Source organism: Puma concolor, chromosome B2 (genome assembly GCF_028749965.1).
Source record: "Puma concolor isolate L17-30 chromosome B2, mPumCon1.1.hap2, whole genome shotgun sequence".
Lineage (NCBI taxonomy): Eukaryota > Metazoa > Chordata > Mammalia > Carnivora > Felidae > Puma > Puma concolor.
Genome location: NC_141671.1, coordinates 20,900,637 through 20,921,118, shown reverse-complemented (window position 1 = coordinate 20,921,118; position 20,482 = coordinate 20,900,637). Strand labels below are relative to the sequence as shown.

The 20,482-nt window shown below is 37.0% G+C and overlaps 1 protein-coding gene across 2 annotated transcripts in view; it reads right to left on the bottom strand.

The window, feature by feature from the left end:
- Positions 1–11,954: 11,954 nt before the first annotated feature.
- BLOC1S5 (biogenesis of lysosomal organelles complex 1 subunit 5) overlaps positions 11,955–20,482 on the bottom strand; it is a 47,466-nt gene continuing 38,938 nt past the window's right edge. For both annotated transcript variants that reach the window (XM_086706324.1, XM_025917048.2), the window contains exon 5: positions 11,955–14,589. In XM_086706324.1, the coding sequence (XP_086562450.1) occupies positions 14,410–14,589 (180 nt within the window). In that variant the 3' untranslated portion in view covers positions 11,955–14,409. The remainder of the gene's footprint in view (positions 14,590–20,482) is intronic.

Here is a 20,482-nt window from a genome sequence, read left to right as displayed (position 1 = left end):
AACAAATCATGTTAAGAATTCCAAAATCTCTTCAGTACCAGAGAAGAAACTGTGACTTCATTTGGAAATGAGGTGGAGAACTTTCTGTTTTGAGGCAGTAAGAGTAGCAATAGAAACGCAAGCTGACTGGTGTGGGGCCAGGACTGGTGACAAAGAAGGATTTGGCTTAAACTAGAGAAGTCTCTCTTCATGAACTAAGGGATTTCTCCTTCCTCTGTTCCTATCTGGCAACATTACCTTCAGAGCTACAGCAAGAGGGGTTCATTCCAGGTCTCTCAAGTTGAAAATCTGGGTACATTTAAATTTTATTAAAAAAAAATTAAATATAGTGGCTTACATCATTACATACTACTGGTTCTACTACTGGTACCATAATATTTTGAGACCTAATAGTTTTGTGGGCTAGCTAAGAGCCTAATCACTATGTACATCATTATTTCCATCTAGAGATTCATTCCAAGTTCCAAACAGATGACCTAAATTTTTTGGGAAAAAAAATATGTATATATTGGTTAATTGGGAGTAATTGTGTGTGTGTGTGTGTGTGTGTGTGTGTGTGTGCGTGTGTATGTGTGTGTGTGTGTTTCAAAGAGGTTAAGATTTCAAGTTTCTATTTTTGCAGTATATAGTTCACGTTAAAAGCTTCCTAAGAGAAATAGCAAATAATAAATTAGGTGATGATAGACCAGAAACCTAATGGTATGTATACACTAAAAATAATGGAACACATTAGTCTATGTATTTCTTCATATTCAATCATTATAAAACACAAATGTAAGTAGCGTGGATAATTCAAATCTTCCTTAACAAACTCATGACTAGCCCTGTAATATGGAGAGAATTTCCCTTGTTTAAATCATAGTCAGCACATGTTCTCAGCATGGGATATAAAACAGCATAAAACACATTCTTTGTCCTTGAACAATTTAGTCTTCTGGGAAAAGGAAATGGGAAATCCTTAAACGGGGGTAGCTGCTTAAAACCCCATAGTATTTTCCCACTAATTATATGAAAGCAAAATATCTAAAAGATGAAGAAAAGACCCTTCAATATCTTTTTGACTTTCCTAATTTATAGTGATCGTACTCTCAAAAGCAAGAATTCAGTTACTTGGGAAAACAATTAAGAATCATATAAAAAGGGTAATGGGGCTGATTATCTAAATCTGAAACTGTGCTAGTAATTGGCATAAGTAATATAAATAGGACATAAACATATCTATATATGGATGTTAACAATCCCCACTACCTTAAATTCCAAACCAAGATCTTCATTTCTAACCCTGCCCTGTCTAGACTAGGAACTGCTGTTTTCAAGTACATTCTCAAGACCCATGAGCAGGTTAGTAATTTCCTCTATCAATCAGTCATGCCTCTGAGTCTACAGAGTAACCTTCCTGTAACTTTCATAGTGCCACTTACTCTAATAGTCTCATTACCTACAGGATAAACACAAATTACTAAAGTTGGAAATGATGTGAAAATTTTCTAAGTGATGTGTTTAAGTCCCTGTATAAATTTAGTGATGGTATGACTAACGCCAGTCTTTTGGCTCCCAAACCAGTGTGCTTTCCAAAATCTAGTCTTCCCTATCACTGTTTTCAACATCGAAGAGTCTACGAATTACTATTTTGAATTTGCTGGGCGTATTTCCATCTGTGTTTTTGATAAACAAGGGCAGAAACCAACCTTTATTCACTTCTCCATCCCTAGTATCTATTGAGGAATAGAGTGGCTAGAATATAGGTGCTCCATAAATGCTTATTGAACTAAACTGAACCAGACATATTCTGCCATCCTTTTTGTTCTCTAAGACCTAATGAATTCAAGTTTTATCTCTATTAAGAACGATTTCCTGATTATAATTCACAAAGATAGTTCCTACCTGGAATTCGCTTGTATATTATGGGGTGTGTGTGTGTGTGTGTGTGTGTGTGTGTGTGTGTGTGTATACATATACATATATATTTATATATATAAAATGGCCTTTGACATATTATAAAATATTATGGTCTTTGATATCATATTATTATTATGGTCTTGGCTTTCCTATTATTATATATATGCACAACTTGATTATAAATTCCTTTAAGATTGAATCCTATATTGACTGTATTTCTCTTGGAATCAAATCCAGACTCTGCACAATGCACCAAGGAATAAATGCTTATTAAATCCTACTTTGGCTTCCATACTAGGTGGGGGAAAAATGCCCTGACAACCACCTCTTCGATTCCTATTATTTTCCACCAATTATATGTTTGTCTCTAAACATTCATTTAGAAATTATAACTCTACCTTTATTTGGAGTACAGGACCGAGTTTTTCAAAAATTCATTTGAAAACATTCCTGGGAATCCTGTTTCTTTCTTTCTTTTTTTTTAATGTTTATTTATTTTGAGAGAGAGGAGAGAGGGAGGGAGGGAGGGAGGGAGAGGGGCAGAAAGAGAAGGAGACAGAATCCCAAGCAGGCTCCATACAGTCAGTGCAGAGCCCGATATAGGGCTTGAACCCACAAACTGTGAGATCATGACCTGAACTGAAATCAAGAGTTGGATGCCTAACCAACTGAGCCATGCAGGCGCCCCTGGAAATGTTGTTTCTTGATTTGATTTTCATTACACAGCTGTAACCTAATCATCAGTGCACTAGTCTATATACTTCAGTATAAAGTCCAAAACATCACCTCAGGCTTTTTACTATGTATTTTTACTGCTAATAAAACCCGCACATCAATTATATAGTGAAAAAATATGTATGTTTGAGACAGGAATAAAGTTATGAAAAAATACAATTCTCAAATGTACTCCTAATCCTCCTGAAATCTTGTACATACTTTTCTACGTTCTAGTATTTTTGCTCAGTGACGTACCTTAAATTCATTATCTCTTACACATCTTTGTTCATAGATGGTATGTACCCATCTACACATAACTGCTTAAATGGAGGGGAAAAGAAAACAAATCTGTTATCACAGTGACACCTGCTGGTTTTAGCTATAAATTTTAGATTCCAAGCAAAGGACACATTCTTTAGAATCAAAATTTTGCTTAGTAAAATTAAACATTAATGTCTTCCATTTGAAGAAATTGTTTATTTGATGTATAATTAATTTTTGAAACAAATTTATTTAATATGAAATTGACATTTAAAACATTTTTGTGATAATAATCTAACTTTATAAACTGTTTTCTTAAAAATGATACATTTCCAAAAAAAAAAAAAAGCTTTTTAAGCCTTTTGGAGTACATGATGTTTTTAAAAAAGTGGTTTGACTTGCAACTTTCTTTTCAAATTCTCTACAAATATATTTTAAGGGAATGCATTATATTAAATCTTAAAATCATTTACAGGATATTTTCTTTGTAGAATTAGAATTTTAGCAATATAAGCAATTTCATAAAAGTTAAGAATTACATCTATGCAATAGAGAAACTTTTTTTAATGTTTGTTTTGAGAGAGAGAGAGAGAGAGAGAGAGAGAGAGAGAGAGAGAGAGAGAATGTGCACATGAGCAGGGGAGGGGCAGAGAGAGAGGGAGAGACAGAATCGCAAGCAGGCTCTGCGCGGCCAGATGCAGGGCTTGAACTCAAGAACCATGAGATCGTGACCCAAGCCAAAACCAAGAATCGGAAGCTCAACTGAGCCACCCAGGAGCCCCTAGAGAAACTTTTAAACACAATCTAGCTAATCTCATATATTGACTTTTTTCTATCAGCTCTACTGAGATATGACATATAACACAGTGTTAGCTTAAGGTGTGCAACATGATTTATGTATATATGTCAAAATGGTCGCCATAATAAGTTAACATCCATCACTTTGCAGTTATAATTTTTTTCTTGTGATGAGAACTTTTAAGGTCTATTCCCTTAACAACTTTCAAATATACAATATAGTACTGTTTATTATAGTCCCCATGCTCTACATGACATCCCGTGACTTATTTATTTTACAACTGAAGTTTGTACCTTTGACCCTCTTTGCCCATTTCACTCTCACTCCCCACCCTCCACCTCTGGCAACTACCAATCTGTTTCTGTGAAGTTTTTTTTTTTTTTTTTAGATTCTGCATATAAGTGAGATCACACAGTATTTGTTTTTCTGTAACTTAACTTACTTACAATGCTCTTAAGACCCATCCATGTTTTTGCAAATGACAAGATTACCTTCTTATGGCTGCTAAATATTCCAGTGTGTACATATGTATCACATTTTCTTTATTCAACTGTTGATGGACTTAGGTTGTTTCCACATCATGGCTACTGTGAATACTGCAATGAAGAGAGGGGTGTAGATATCTCTTCCAGATAGTGATGTTTCCTATAAATATATACCCAGATGTGGAATTCCTAGATCCTATGGTAGTTCTAGTTTTAATTTTTTGAGGAACCTCCATACTGTTTTCCATAGTGGCTGCACCAATTTACGTTTCCCCTAACAGCGTGTGAGGGTTCCCCTTTCTCCACATCCTTGCCAATACTTGTTATTTCTTATCTTCTTCATAGCACTCTAACAGGCATGCAGTAAAATCTCATTGTGGTTTTGATTTGCATTTCTCTGACGATTAGTGGTGCTGAACACTTCTCTATATAACTATTGGCCATTTGTATCACTTTTTTCAAAAAATGTCTATCCAGTTCCTCTGACCATTTTCCAATTCATTGTTTGCTTTTATGCTGTTGAGTTGTATGGGTTCTTTATATGTTTTGGATAGTAACCTATCAGATATGATTTGCAAATATTTTCTCCCACAGTTTTCATTTTATTGATGTACAGAAATAAGTTTTTTGAAAGTAGTCCCACTTGTTGCTTTTAGTATCAAATGCAAAAAAAAATCATCAAATGTCAAAGAGCTTACCTCTATGCCTTCCTTCTTCTAGGGCTTTATGGCCATATATTCAAGTCTTTAATCCATTTTAGTGTATGGTATAAGATAGTGATCAAGTTTCATTCTTCTGCATGTGGCTGTCCAGTTTTCCCAATACCATTTATTGAAGAAACTATCCTTTCCCCATTGTGTATGCATGTGTGTGTGTATGTATATATACATACATACATATATATGTGTGTGTGTGTATATATATATATATATATCTTAAAGTTTATTTATTTTGAGAGTGTGCATGTGTGCAGTGGGGAGAGGGGCAGAGATGGGGAGAGAGAATCCCAAGGAGGTTCCACACTCTCAGCACAAAGCTGGATGCAGGGCTCGATCCCATGAACTGCAAGGTCATGACCTGAGCCAAAATCAAGAATCAGATGCTCAACTGACTGAGCCACTCAGGCACCCTCCCCATTGTATATTCTTGACTCTCATCATAAATTAAATGACCATATACACATGGGTTTATTTTTGGGCTCTATACTCTGTCCCACCGATGTGTTCCACTGTTCTGATTACTGTAGCTTTGTAATATATTTTGAAATACAGAAATGTGATGCTTCCAGACTTTTCTTCTTTCTCAAAACTGCTTTGGCTTACCGACTCTTTCATAGTTCCATACTGTTTTTAGGATTATTCTATTTCTGTGAAAAATGTCATTGGAATTTTGTTAGGGACTACACTGAAATCTATAGTAATTGTATTGAATTTGGGTAGTACAGACATTTTATACATTTTATTATTCTTCCAGTCCTTGAACACAGAATATCTTCTCATTTATTTGTGTCTTCTTCAATTTCTTTCATCAATATCTGGTAGTTTTCAGCGTATCAATCTTTCACCTCTGGTTAAAATTATTCCTAGGTATTCTTTTTGAGATGTGCAATTTGTAAGGCAATTGCATTTGTAAATGGGTTTTCTTAATTTGATTTCTCTTACTTTTATTGTTGAGTGTATAGAAACACAACTGCATTTTGTGTATTGATTTTGTATCCTATAACTTGGCTGAATCTGTTGATTAGTTCTTTAGATCTAACAGTTTTTTGGTGGCATCTTCAGGGGTTTCTATATATAATATCATGAAAGAGGTAAAACTGTCTCTCTTTGCAGATGACATTGACTTCTCTTACAGTCAAAATTTTCACTCATAAATGGTAAGATTTGCTATGAAGTCTAAACTCCATGCCTGCCTGGTCTCAATGAAACTTGATTTTCTTTTTTTAAGTTTAAGGGAGGAAAGCAATTACTCCAGAGGAATAATGGGAACCACATTCTGTATTCACTTCCATTTTTAAAAAGTATACTACACTACTGCCCACATGGACTGTGGAGGGGGCTGGCTGGCCAGGAGGGCTACATGCACTGCAAAAGGTTGGTTCTTCTATCCTGTCTCTCCTTTTGCTATTTAAGTAGAGGCTGGACCACTTGGGCCTGGTGTGTGTTGACTGTTCTCAGTGACCTCAAATCACACAGCGGTCTCTTCCCTAGTGGCACGATATTATCTCTTAACCTTGGCCAAACTCATATCATTTTCTATCCTGTGGCACAGCATTTAACAGTAGATGTTTTCAGTAATTCAGAATATCTTAGAACACTGAAATTTCACATATTGACTTATTAGTGTTTGTAGCACATGAAACATTCTTTTTTAAAAAAAAAACTATGTAATGGTAAAGAAAAATTGGCGGACACATCTATAGTGTGGATTTTCATGATAGTATTTATAAAATATTTAAAAAAAACATTAGGTATTTTTTATCTGTCTAATGTACTGCTGCTGGCTCAGTGATAGGTGAGCAAAACACTGTATTACCTATATTTCTACCATTTTACTTTTTCTCCAAAAGAACACAGGGTGTATGTCTTGCTTACAAGGATGAAGTAAGATTAAATTACATGCAAGGCACTTAAAAGCACAATGTACACTGGAAGCTATAAGCTATGTTATATGAATGTATATATACTTACCTTAAATCGATTTGGATTATTTCTTCAGAAATAATTATAATCTTGAATTTGTGTGAGGATCAGGTGTTACTTATTAATTTATTGCTCTTATAATGCATCACATTTAAAAATCTCATTTTCTGTTTTTTATGGAACATAAAGATAAAAATTTCAGAGGCCACACTGCTTTGTTAATTTTGCCAGACCAGTGACAAGAAACCACTGTTTTTAGCAGTTAAAATTTAAAAATGAGAAGAGGATGAGCAGGCAGGCAGTGATGTAAGCGATTTTGATCCTCTCTTCATTCTGTGACCTTGAATTACACTAAGTCAATAAAATATTAATATCCATATTTATTGAAGTTGAAAATTAATGAAATGATTGTGAAATTCTTCTGAAAGACTAAGAAAAAACTACTAGAAAGTACATTTTCTAGAATGGTAGCTTCAAGTATTTTCACTGAATTAGTGTTTAAAATATTTTTCTGGTATTTTTCATACTGAGATATAGACTTATAGCCCCAAATTGCAAAAAAGAGCCTCTAAGGTGCCATTTCAGGAAAGACAGTCACCATGCTAACTTCCAAAGCAATAAAACGCTCTACTTTTAATTTGCAATGGCAACAAGAACCTAACACATCAAAATACATGTACATTTAAAAACAGTTGAGAAAGTGAATGGAAGTGTTCAGATGGAAAGCCTATGTGTGTTACAGGAGCAAAGACGACAATTTACAATGTATCTTGGAGGCATTTGTGACTCCTCCAGGTTTTCATGGCACTTGAGGTTTAATACCACAGATCTAATACCTCTATCTACATAGCCATAGTATCTATCTACATATTCACAAATAACAATAATGTCCTGAAAAGAATCCAAAATGATGTATTCAGGTGAAAGTGATGTAGGTTCAGAAAGACTATTATACTCTCATTTGTTTTCAGTAGCTCACAAATAGTAAGGAAGACTCCAGCAGAAGTAATAAAAACAATCAAATTAGTTCAGAGATAATAAACAATCAAATGAACAATATTTGGTACAATAATGAAAAGGAAAGGTGTCACCTTTTATACAAGAATATGGACATTTCTTTTGGGGGTAATTTTTTAAATTTGGGAGGGAGAGAGAGTGAGAGAGCGAGTGCGCACATGTGAATTCTTACGAGGGGGCAGAGACAGAGGAAGAGAGAGAATCCCAAACAGGGTCTATGCTGTCAACACAGAGCCCAACCTGGGGCTGGATCTCAGGAACCAAGATCATGACCTGAGCTGAGATCAAGAGTTGGACACTTAACCAACTGAGCCACCCAGATGCCTCTTGGGGTAGGTAAATTTTAATATAATAAAATCAACATGTATTTGTCTGACATGCTATTTCTGTGCAGAGAAATCTCACTAGATACTGAATACCAAAAACAATGAGAAAAACATTTATTTTTTTATTCATGGCTGAGTAATGGCAAATTAATAGGAAAAAGTGAAATTCCATAGCATCATTTAGACTGGCAATTGGTAACAGTCCTAAAAGCATTTTCCCATCCCCGTAGCCTGAAAGGGTTCCAGTTTTAAGAAGCCATGCCTACGTGGGGGACAGGAATTACAATTTGGGACTGTCTGCTCTGCCATAACAAAATACTACAGATGGGATGGTTTAAACAAACTTGTTTTCTCACAGTTCTGGAGGTGGTAAGTCCAAAATCACAATTCCAGAAAATTCTACCTCTGGTGAGGCTTACAGATGGCCACCTTTTGCTGTGTCCTCCTATGAACTTTCCTCTGTGTGCGAGTGGAGAGAGAGTGCTCTGTTGTCTCTTCCTCTTTTTATAAGGACTTGGTTACGGGATTGGGGCCCCATCCTCATGACTTCATTTAACCTTAATTACCTCTGTAAAGGCCCTATCTCCAAATACAATCACACAGGGGGTTAGGGCTTCAACATATTAATTTGGCAGGACAAATTCAGTTTGCAACAGGGACTGAGCTGGATGAGCAGTAGGACTGGTGAACCCCCAAAAGGTGTCATTCTCAATGAGTAAACTAGAAAATACCTAAATGTGCCTTTCTTTACTCCAAGGAGATCCATGAAGGGGAAAAAGTCTCCTCTGAGAATGCCTTATCACAGCCCAACACTCACCTATGTTTGAGAATGAAATTCACACTACTTCTAAGTGTATGTACACATGTGCATGCATGCAGTGAAGGACAGGGGAGAGAGAGGCAGGAAACCCCAGAGGAAACCTGAAGGGATCCAGGGTTCATCATGCCACAAGATACAAACTGGTGGTGCGAGAAAAATGAAAACACTATCTCCCTATAGAAACATATTTTAAATAAAAACTCCCCAAAATAAAGTTTAGAGGAATACCAACTCATAACCCAAATCACTGATCATATTAGAAAACAAATCACTAATATGCTTGTTTCAGATCAAACAACATACAACAAATTGGTAGATTTAGAGTCACAAAAAAGGAGAAAACATGAAATTATCATATACAGAACATAAACATTTACTATGTCTTAGGAAAAGAAAAGGAGGGGGCAACTGGGTGGCTCGGTCAGTTAAGTGTCTGAATCGACTCTTGATTTTGGTTCAGGTCATGATCTCATGGTTCCTAAGATCAAGCCCTGAGTTGGATTCTGCACTGAGAGCACAGAGCCTGCTTGGGATTCTCTCTCTCTCTCTCTCTCTGCCCCTTACCTGCTCATTCTCTTTCTCACAAAATAAATAAACATTAGATAAAAAAAGAAAAGAAAAAGAGGAAATAATGGAGCTATTTGAAATGACCAGGAATGTTTGAGAAAGAAAGAGACAACACTTTTGGTAAAGAAAAAAACAACTGTAGTTAAAAACTCAATGGGTTAGGGGCTCAGTTGGTTGAGTGTCTGACTCTTGATTTTGGCTCAGATCATGATCCCAGGGTCACAAGATCGAGCCCCACTTTGGGCTTCGTGCTGTGCATGGAGCCTGCTTAAGATTCTCTCTCTCACTCTCCCTCTGCCACTCTCCCCTGCTCTCTCTAAATAAATTTTTAAAAATTAAAAAAAAACTCAGTAAGATATAAATTGGTTAGAGATGGCAAGAACGCAGAATTAGGGAACTGGAAAATAGATTTTATTTTATTTTATTTTATTTTTTTTTAATTTTTTTTTCAACGTTTTTTATTTATTTTTGGGACAGAGAGAGACAGAGCATGAACGGGGGAGGGGCAGAGAGAGAGGGAGACACAGAATCGGAAACAGGCTCCAGGCTCTGACCCATCAGCCCAGAGCCTGACGCGGGGCTCGAACTCACGGACCGTGAGATCATGACCTGGCTGAAGTCGGACGCTCAACCGACTGCGCCACCCAGGCGCCCCGAGGAAAATAGATTTTTAAAGAAATATCCAGAATTCAACACACTGCAGACAAGAGACAAAATATGAAACAGATATAAAAGGGATTTGAAGAACAGTGGGATGATAAAGTATAAGTGTAATTTGATTTCCTAAAGGAGAGAACAGAGAGAATGAGCAATGTCAATATTTAGAGACAGTAGTTGAGAATTTTCCAGAATTGTGAAAAATCACTAATTTTCAGGTTTAGAAAGCTCAATGAATTTGAATAGGATAATAAAAAGAATTTTGAAAAGATCAAAAATACTGGAATTAAAATAAAAAAGAAAATCCACAGCTAGATACATTGTATTATGATGACTTTAACTGTAAAACACCAAAGATAGACTATAAAGAACCTAAGAGAGAAGACAGTTAGCTTCAAAGGAGTAGTGATCAGCTACAACTGTGATTTCAGAAGCAACAATGGATGCAAGAAGATAATGAAAGAATATCATTAAATACTGAGAGAAAATAATCATCAACCTAGAACTGTAGAGCCAGCTAACTTTCAAGGATAATAAAATGATAAGCTTGTGGATAAATCTAAATAAGTACTGACTGTATAAAATAAAATAGCTATTTTTGTAGTGAAACAGATAAAATTAAAATTCTAGACACTAACTGATTGAGGAAATAAAACTTTGTTTAGGAAGATAGGAAAGACACTAACTTTGGATTTCGTTAACTATGCAGGTTAAACTTCTTGGTAAGCACTGAAAGTTAAAAATTGAGTTTTATCTTTTTTTAAAAAACATTTTATGTTTATTCATCTTGAGAGAGAGAGAGAGAGAAAGCACAAGTGGGGGAGAGGCACAGAGGAGAGACAGAGTCCCAAGCAGGCTCTGCACCATGAGAGCAGAGACCAATGTGGGGCTCAAACTCATGGACCCTGAGATCATGACCTGAGCCAAGATCAAGAGTTGGACGCTTAACTGATTGTGCCACCCAGGCGCCCCAAGTTTTACCTTTTAAACTAGTAGAGGGAGTGTGAATGGAAAAAGAAAGCAAGGGGCGCCTGGGTGGCTCAGTCAGTTAAGCGTCTGACTTCGGCTCAGGTCGTGATCTCATGGTTCGTGAGTTTGAGCCCCACGATGGGCTCTGTGCTGACAGCTCGCGGCCTGGAGCTTGCTTCAGATTCCCTCTTTCTCTGTCCCTCCCCCACTCAGACACACAGACAGACAGACAGACACACACACACACACACACACACACTCTCTCTCTCTCTCTCTCTCTGTCTCTGTCTCTCAAGAATAAACATTAAAAAGAAAAAAAAAGAAAAAGAAAATGAAACTCAATCTAAAAGAAGGCAACAAAACAGAACAACCAACCAACAAAACGTGGGCAGTGAGCAAACAGACAAGCACAAGAGATGAGATAAATGAATCCTAGTAAGTTACTAGTTTCAACAAATTTAAATGGATTAAACCCTCCACTTAAAAGATAATCAGATAGAAAGAAAAAAATCCACCTAGAATTTTTGTTAAAAAACACAGATTTAAAAGTAATACAAAACTAAATAAAAAACATTACTAGGAATAGAAGCTACACTATAAATGTAAGATTTATTCTAAGCTTTGAAGAAAGAAAATGCTAAACTTATATGTACCTAATAAGAAAGTTTCAAAATACAGAAAATGAAAATTGACAGAATGACAGGAAGAATTAGAATATCCACTAGAGTAGGAAATTTCCACATATCTCAGAATCTGAGGGATCACTGAGAAGGAAAACAACAGTGAAACAGATAATTTGAACAACACTGTAAGTTTGTTTAATGGATACCCAATAACTGGAAAACAGTGTATGTTGAAACACTAATGAAACACTTACAAAAACTAACAATATTTTAGGTCATAAAGCAAATAAATTTCAATGTACCAGTCTGATACGGCCCCATTCTCTAACCACAATCCAATTACAGCATAAATTCATTATAAGAACAATTTAAAAATCTACGGGTTATGAAATGAAAAACCACCCGCAAATATGTAAGTCAAAAAAAGAAATCATAATGAAAAACAGAAAATACTTAGGCCTTAAAAACAAATGTTGCTATAGCACTTTAAAAGGACAGAACATTATTTCATTTGATCATTATAAAATAATCCTGTGAGCTACACAGAACCTATATTACCTCTGCTCAACCACATAAACAGTAGAAATGTTGAAAATTAAAGTTAACTTTTTATGTAAATAAAATATCTATCAAAAGTGCTTTGGAAACTGAGATGTGAGGGAAAATATTAAGGGGAAGGCAAACCAACTGTCTCTTTCACACACTATGTTGAACAGCTCACAAAGTTATATAGAAAGAATGTACTATCTTAACGTTTAAAGTTCAAGATGCCCACCAATTCATTTTGGTTTAAGAAGTCCTTTAGATCCTTATGTAAAATATACGAACTTACAATGGTATTTATTATTCATATGAGATGAACAAACACCATCAGAAACCTCTGCTGCACGAGTGGATGGAGGAACCAGTTAAGAGTACGTTTGCTCTCTCACACACAGTCCTGATTTCTTGGTTATAGCATCTGTTCAAACGGTGCACAGGCAATTAACAGCATTCCAAAAACTGCCTACAGTACAAAGGGAATTTTCATTTAAGGTTCCCCTCCCTTTTCATGTGTGGGCTATTTTTGGAAGTACGGTTTTATTTTTTTCCATCCACTGAAAGAGAATTAAGAAAATTCCAACATGCCTTTGTGTCAGCAAGTGCTCTTTTTTAGTCCAGGTACCAGAGAATGATTGATGAACCTGTCAAGCCTACAGTAGTGGACAGAGAAAGTTGGCAGAAGTTCAGTGTTATTGAAAGAAATCTCAAATACTTATTTCATCTCCTCTATTAACTTTAATCACATTTTCAACATGGAGCCAAGAATGAAGCTTTGACAGGGGGCCATAAATTTACACAAGCAAGCATTGTCACTTTTCTGCAGTAGCAAGACTGAGATAACACAAGAGAGTTGGGTATTTTCTTTCCTGCCCCTTTCTTTACTGAAGAGCACTAAAAAAATATTTGAAAGATTTACCCATACCTCAAATTCATTTGCCATAAATCTCAAGAAATTATTGCATTTAATTTTGCTTGGTTTATGGCAAATAAAAAAATCAATTTAATTCCTCAATTAGACTGTTAAAAGCAGATTTTTTTTTTTTTTTAAAAATCACAGTGATGACAGAATTGGTACATGTTTCATCATAATACACCTGCTTATGAGAACAGACGTTGAACACTAAAAAAGGATTTACATTTAACATGGATCATTTGCTATGTGGGCAAACACTTCTGGTGTATTCAGAGCCAGAATCTTTATATGGTTCCAGAGGGACTCCTTGGCAGATTCTGCTGATTACTCATTAAACAGTTGAAACATGTATGGACATTATTTATCTTACAAAGCTTACCCACAGCAAAACAGACACAAAAACGAGGTAAATGAGGTGAATACTACGGACAAGATTATGGTTCTTGGAAAGGCTAAAAGTCAAATATATTTTTGGTAAGCTTTTCCTTCTAAGTATGTTTTAAAAGTTGAAAATATTAAGTGCCGGAAGGCCACAAAATTTAACAAGTGTGTTTTGTCACTCAGTGAAACACACGGCATTATGCTGAACTGCAAAATCTGTAACCTTTCCCAGCAGGCAGTTCAAAGGCCAACGTGGCCATCTTTGCCTCAGTAGAGACAAGGTTTTGACTGTCCCCTCTCTTAAATATGATCTCTGCTCCAAAGACAGTTGTTTTGTCTACATTACTCATGGAATAATACTGTATAACACTCTTCCAATAGCCAAGGACGTTATGACAGGCAGCTACTGTATCTGCTTCTAAGTCAAATAACTACTGTTCACTCTGTGTGAGAATGAATTAAATTATTTTTTAAGAAGCCTGTACTTAACAGTTCTCTGAGATGATCAATGGAAAGAACACCCAATTCTGATTAACAAAAAACAAATTTGTACCATTTTTCCTGCTACTCCTCCCCATTCAAATAATCATATGTAGGCACTTAAAACTGGAAAGATGTAGCTCTCTTCTATTAAACACTTAAGACTCCAGTAAGACCTTTCTTTCTTCTGATGTAAGAGTGCCACTGAATATATTGCTAAGTTTGAAGCAGAGGCTAAATGGTTTGGTGGGAACAGTTTTTTGGGGGAAGTCAATGTTCTATTACTTTGTCACTCTTGTGGTTCAAATTCTTAAAAGGTTGAAAATTTTGCTAGGTCCTTCTCCATCTCGGCATACTGTTCTTTAAGTCTCTCCATGGCTTTTCTGTGTTCTTCATCCACTTCAGCCTGTTTGCTGTGTTGTTCTTTCATGAAATCTTCCCACTGGATTATATGCTGTTTTTCACTAGCTATTAAATGGTCATTAAGAATCTGAGAAAAGAAATTTAAAAGTCACATGACATTTTCCAGACAATTATTCTGCTATGCAGAAGAGACAAACATAACTTTACCTCTTAATATTTGGTTACTACAGCAATAAGTTTGAAAGACACATGCTAAAATTGCATTACAGTTTTAATGTCCAATAGGAACACGACGTATAGAAACATCTAAGGCTTCTCTTACCATGACTGAACATGGGTAACCATATTTCTGAAATCTCAAAAATATCTGGTATCTTTAAATGACAAAATCAAACACAATCCAAGTAAAAGTTTATGCATCTATTTCTCCTCAAGGTCCATTTAACTACCTATAAATTTTACATCAAGTTTAAAGAATATATGCCAAAAAGAAGCATTATTATATTAAATTAAAGTGCAGGTCTTCCATATTTAGATGCATGAAAAAAGTAGATTGTGAATCACTGGAAAAGAATGGGAGACATGTCTTCAGTTCCATCCCTTAAAGTAAGTAAACACCTAACGCGTCTGCGTCAGATATATTAAGTTCTTCTTGAGATCTTCTTAGTATTTCTAGACGAAGACGAAAAAATTTCCTTTTGAGTACCACGACAATAAAGACAAAACCACGTGTAAGTCAAAAAGGCATACATTTAGTACAATTAAAATTATTATCTTTGAAGATGCACAACAAAGAGCTGAAGAGGAAAAGAGAGTCTGCAAAATACTTTATCCTTTATCCCTGCGTTAAATGCTCTACATACATGTCTTCAGAAGTTAAGCTTTGACACAGACTAAGTCCTATGAAGCAAACAAAAACTGTGACAGATGCAGACCATAACAAGTTACAAAGCGCCTCAAGTCAGCACTGATTTCCAGCACTCTAATGAAAACAGGATACCTGGTATAAGCAGACATTGGTGCCCAGGTGCCTGGCCACACCAGAAAGATAGGTAACAGGAAAAAAAGGAAGCTGTGTTTTCATGCTGCCATGTGTCCTTGCTGCTCTGGTTTCTCTCCCCTCTGAGTCCTGATGATAAACAGGATGAAAAGCTGGACGATCTATCATTCTTTGAGTATTTATGAAGCGCATATTTTTGCTAGCTGTGTTGTCTATCTTACCTGCTTCTAAAAACTGCTTTCATAAAATTATATTACTTTCACTTTACAGATGAAGAAATTAAGGTTTAAAGGACACCACATTTCATTTCTTCACGGTCACTCAGCTACGAAGTTGGACTCAAACTTAGGTCTTTGTGATACCCAACCCATGCCTTTTCTATCACAAAGAGCAAATCGGATCTTTCCAGAGGAAGGTTTACACAGGTAGCTAAAAGTCTCTTTCGCAAGACAGAAACAACTATTAGAAGAGCTTTTTCTGCCAATGTGATCTGAAGTTCCTCTGCACCGAGCCTTTTCAAGCAAAAAGAGGCTGGATTAGAGGCTGAGGTTTGAGTTAAAGTCAAATGTTCCCTTTTAGTATGTGTCCCAGACCCTGGGACCTGCACAGGCACTACGGTGGTGGGTGAGAGGGCTAGGGAGGGGTTGTTGACGCTATAAATTTGGGAAACAGGCTAACCAAAATCCACTTTACCTTTTAACTTTTCAACCTCATGGACTACAATTCTCCAAAAGATGAATAAAACATGAAGAATTCATTAAACTCTTTTCATGGAACTTTGGCAAACATATATTCTGAGAGAGAAGAAAATGCAAACGAGCTCCCTCAAAAATGGAATCCTGCTTTAGCTGTAACTTACTTTATTTATTTATTTATTTATTTATTTTTTTTTTTTTTAATTTTTTTTTTCAACGTTTTTATTTATTTTTGGGACAGAGAGAGACAGAGCATGAATGGGGGAGGGGCAGAGAGAGAGGGAGACACAGAATCGGAAACAGGCTCCAGGCTCTGAGCCATCAGCCCAGAGCCTGACGCGGGGCTCGAACTCACGGACCGCGAGATCGTGACCTGGCTGAAGTCGGACGCTTAACCGACTGCGCCACCCAGGCACCCCATGTAACTTACTTTTTAATAAATACAGAAAACACTAACGAAACATGCACGCTCAGATGCTGTTTAACCGCCTTTTCTTTTCTTCTTATTCTTTTAGGATACGTACCATAACTGGCCCAGCCAACCCTGTGATTTGGACCACAAGGCAACAGGCCGGACTCCACTTCCCACCAGAGAGCACTTTTTCTAGTACAACTCCACAGAAAAATGAAGATTTGGGAAGCACACTTCAAATTCTGGTTCACTTGCTACTAGTTGCATGAGGCTGAGCAAGTTAAAGTTTCTTTTTTTTTTTTTTTTTTTTTAAATTTTTTTTTTTCAACGTTTATTTATTTTTGGGACAGAGAGAGACAGAGCATGAACGGGGGAGGGGCAGAGAGAGAGGGAGACACAGAATCGGAAACAGGCTCCAGGCTCTGAGCCATCAGCCCAGCGCCCGACGCGGGGCTCGAACTCACGGACCGCGAGATCGTGACCTGGCTGAAGTCGGACGCTTAACCGACTGCGCCACCCAGGCGCCCCAGTCTCCTCATTTTAAAGTTAAAGAAACTTTGGGGTGCCTGGGTGGCGCAGTCGGTTAAGCGTCCGACTTCAGCCAGGTCACGATCTCGCGGTCCGTGAGTTCGAGCCCCGCGTCGGGCGCTGGGCTGATGGCTCAGAGCCTGGAGCCTGTTTCCGATTCTGTGTCTCCCTCTCTCTCTGCCCCTCCCCCGTTCATGCTCTGTCTCTCTCTGTCCCAAAAATAAATAAACGTTGAAAAAAAAAAATTTAAAAAAAAATAAATAAATAAAATGAGGAGACTAATACTTTACAGTCATAAATAATATTTATGAAGACCAGAAGTAATACATGTTAAGGTCCTAGCTCAGTGCCTGTGGAGCTTAATGAAAACTGATATTACTATTATATGAATTATAAGCAAAACATCTAGAAGCCAGATCAAACCACTTTTTATCTTCCCCATTTTTCCCTTTAATTTTAATAATTTAATTTCAGGAACAGATTCTTGTAATAATATGAATACAGGCACTCAAATAAAAGTGACTTTCCTCTTCCCATTCCTGTACTCAATTCAATCTTCCTTGATGATTCCACTATTTACCATCTGATTCTAAGAAAAGACTTTAAGATGTTGCTAAATACTGGTATGTCTATTTTATAGTTTCAGGATATTATGATATTTTATATATATACATATATCCATCCAACTAGCTTTTTCATAGAAGACAGATCATGTCTTGGCCTCACAGTCCAGGTTGAAAAGAAGTTGAATGCTGACCAGTTTCTGATCCAGTTGAAAATCTAGTCTTGCTTTCTTATCAAGAAGTTCTTAAAGTCATTCTATTTCATAGCCTCTCACTTTTAATAACAGTTAAGTGCTATGCAAACTTGCATTCTTCATAGCAATCAGTAAAAACAAAAACAAAAACAAAAAATGGAAGGCAGTTTATACATTCATATACTGACAATCCCATACTCTTTATATACATAAATTAAATTTGGCTACCTGGAAATAACATCTTCCTGAAATTTAGTTGAGAACTATATGGTAAGACTTAATCCATCAGAAGAAAAAAAAGATATCAAGAAGTCCAATTACAAGCATTGTGGTGTTCCTGAAAAGCTCTTCTGATTTTGAATCTACTAACCTTACTTTACACATAATTCTTTTTTTTAATGTTTATTTATTTTTGAGAGAGAGAGAGACAGACAGACAGACAGAGCATGAGTATGGGAGGGGCAGAGAGACAGGGAGACACAGAATCCGAAGCAAGCTCCAGGCTCCGAGCTGTCAGCACATAGCCTGATGCGGGGCTTGAACCCACAGACTGCAAGATCATGACCTGAGCTGAAGTCGGGACACCCAACCAACTGAGCCACTCAGGCGTCCCACTTTACACATAATTCCAACCGTTAGTTAACCGGGTTTCCAAAAGTATACCATATTAAATGTCACAAGTTAGAAAAAAAATGCCGATAAATGAGACCGGAAGAAATGATAGGCATCAGCCTTACATATAGGGCAGGAGAACACAGATAACAAAAACTTAAAACACAGTCTCTGAGGGCATTTGGTACAGAAAACCACTCTCTTGGGGTGCTTAGGTGGCTCAGTCGGTTGAGTATCCAACTCTTGATTTCGGTTCAGGTCATGATCTCAGAGTTGTGGGATTGAGACCTGTGTTGGGCTCCGTGCTAAGTGGGGAGCCAGCTTAAATATTCTCTCTCCTGGGGCACCTGGGTGGCATAGTCGGTTAAGTGTCTGACTCTTGATCTCGGCTCAGGTCATGATCTCACAGTTTGTGAGTTTGGGCCCAGCATCAGGCTCTGTGCTGATGGTGCAGAGCCTGCTTGGGACTGTCTCTCCTTCTCTCTGCCCCTCCCCTGCCTGTGCCTTCTGTCTCTCTCTCTTGCAAAATAAACAAGCAAACAAGTAAGTCAAAGGTTCTCTCTCTCTCTCTCCTTCTACCGCTCTCCCTGTGCCCTCTCCCCTGCTCACATTCTCTCGCTCTAAAAAAAAAAAAAATAGATTAAAAAAAAAAGAACATTCTCTCTTTCTCTTAATTCCCTGAGGACATCTCCATATTCACCATAATGTAAAACTGTATATTCTCAGTAATTCCTAATTCATAAAGAAAGTTAGTCTATAATATTCAGTAAATTTTTTGCAAAAACCAGGAAAGTATGAAATTATATATATATATACACACATATATAAATTTTTTTGATTCTTAAACTTATTATTTTCTTTGTGAAGCAGCATGTGTACATAGTGTGGAGCACGTGCAGGCAGAGGAGGTCCTGGGGGTTCGGGGACATCATGGAGCCTCCTGCCCTCCCCAGGCTGCCACCTACTCTTAGAGCCCTACAGGTCCCAAAGACCATGGGACTCAGAATCCATCTGCAAAACACATCAGCTGCTTAAACAACTATGAAAGACGTTTTTAAAGATTTCCATCCAAGATAAAGTTATAAAAGTGGTGTGCTTAAAGAAGATAAAACCTCAGCCTTGTGGTAAACTTGGCTAAAACTCCTAGACACATAAGGTTTTACCGTATACAATAGCAGAAAATGCCCCAATTAGCTGTCTCTTACTTATCACTCAAGCAAAAGGTAAACAGTGTTCTAAGTCAATAGGCGTGAAGGTTATCCTAGGGTGTATCTACTCCAAATGTGAGGACATGCGACCTGGCCAGCTGTGACTTTACTGGACAAAATAACAAGGAGCTGAGCAGCTGCTTCATCAGAAGCAGCAGATATGCCTCCCGACAGACTGCCACAATACGTCCTCGGTGCCACCAAAGCCATTCTAATGCCAGCATGCGCCCCAGTTCATACACTTAGAAAATCCACAGATTTAGCTTGACGTGCCAATGAATCTGTTTATAATACAAAGAACTCTCAGAAATAAAGAAAAATCTTTTATAAACACTGAACTCACTGTACACTACCATCACCTGTGCCCATCACTTTCAAAAACAGCCATTCTGCTTTTATGTTCAATTAATGGGGTTCTACAGAAGACTTAGTCTGAAATAAGTATTCCTCTAATTAAAACACATCTGAAAAACAATCCCATCAAACTATCGTTACATTCAAACAGATTCATACAAGTCTAATAGGAAGTGATAGTTCCCCTACATACATACCAAATCCTTTCTCTAGGATCCTTTCTCCTGGCATTATTAGTAGTTCAATGAGTACTGAAGATTTTTTCCTGATGTTTATACAAACGTATTTCTTTAAGAACAACAAAATGAAGTCCTATTACATAGGATGGTCTGCAGCCTTCTCTTTTCAGTAATGACACAATATGTACGAAAGGCACAGCAACAGCAGGAGGGTGGGAGAGCTCTGCCCTGGGTGCAAGCAATAAGAGAGTGTATTGTCTGTAGAGAATTTAAAT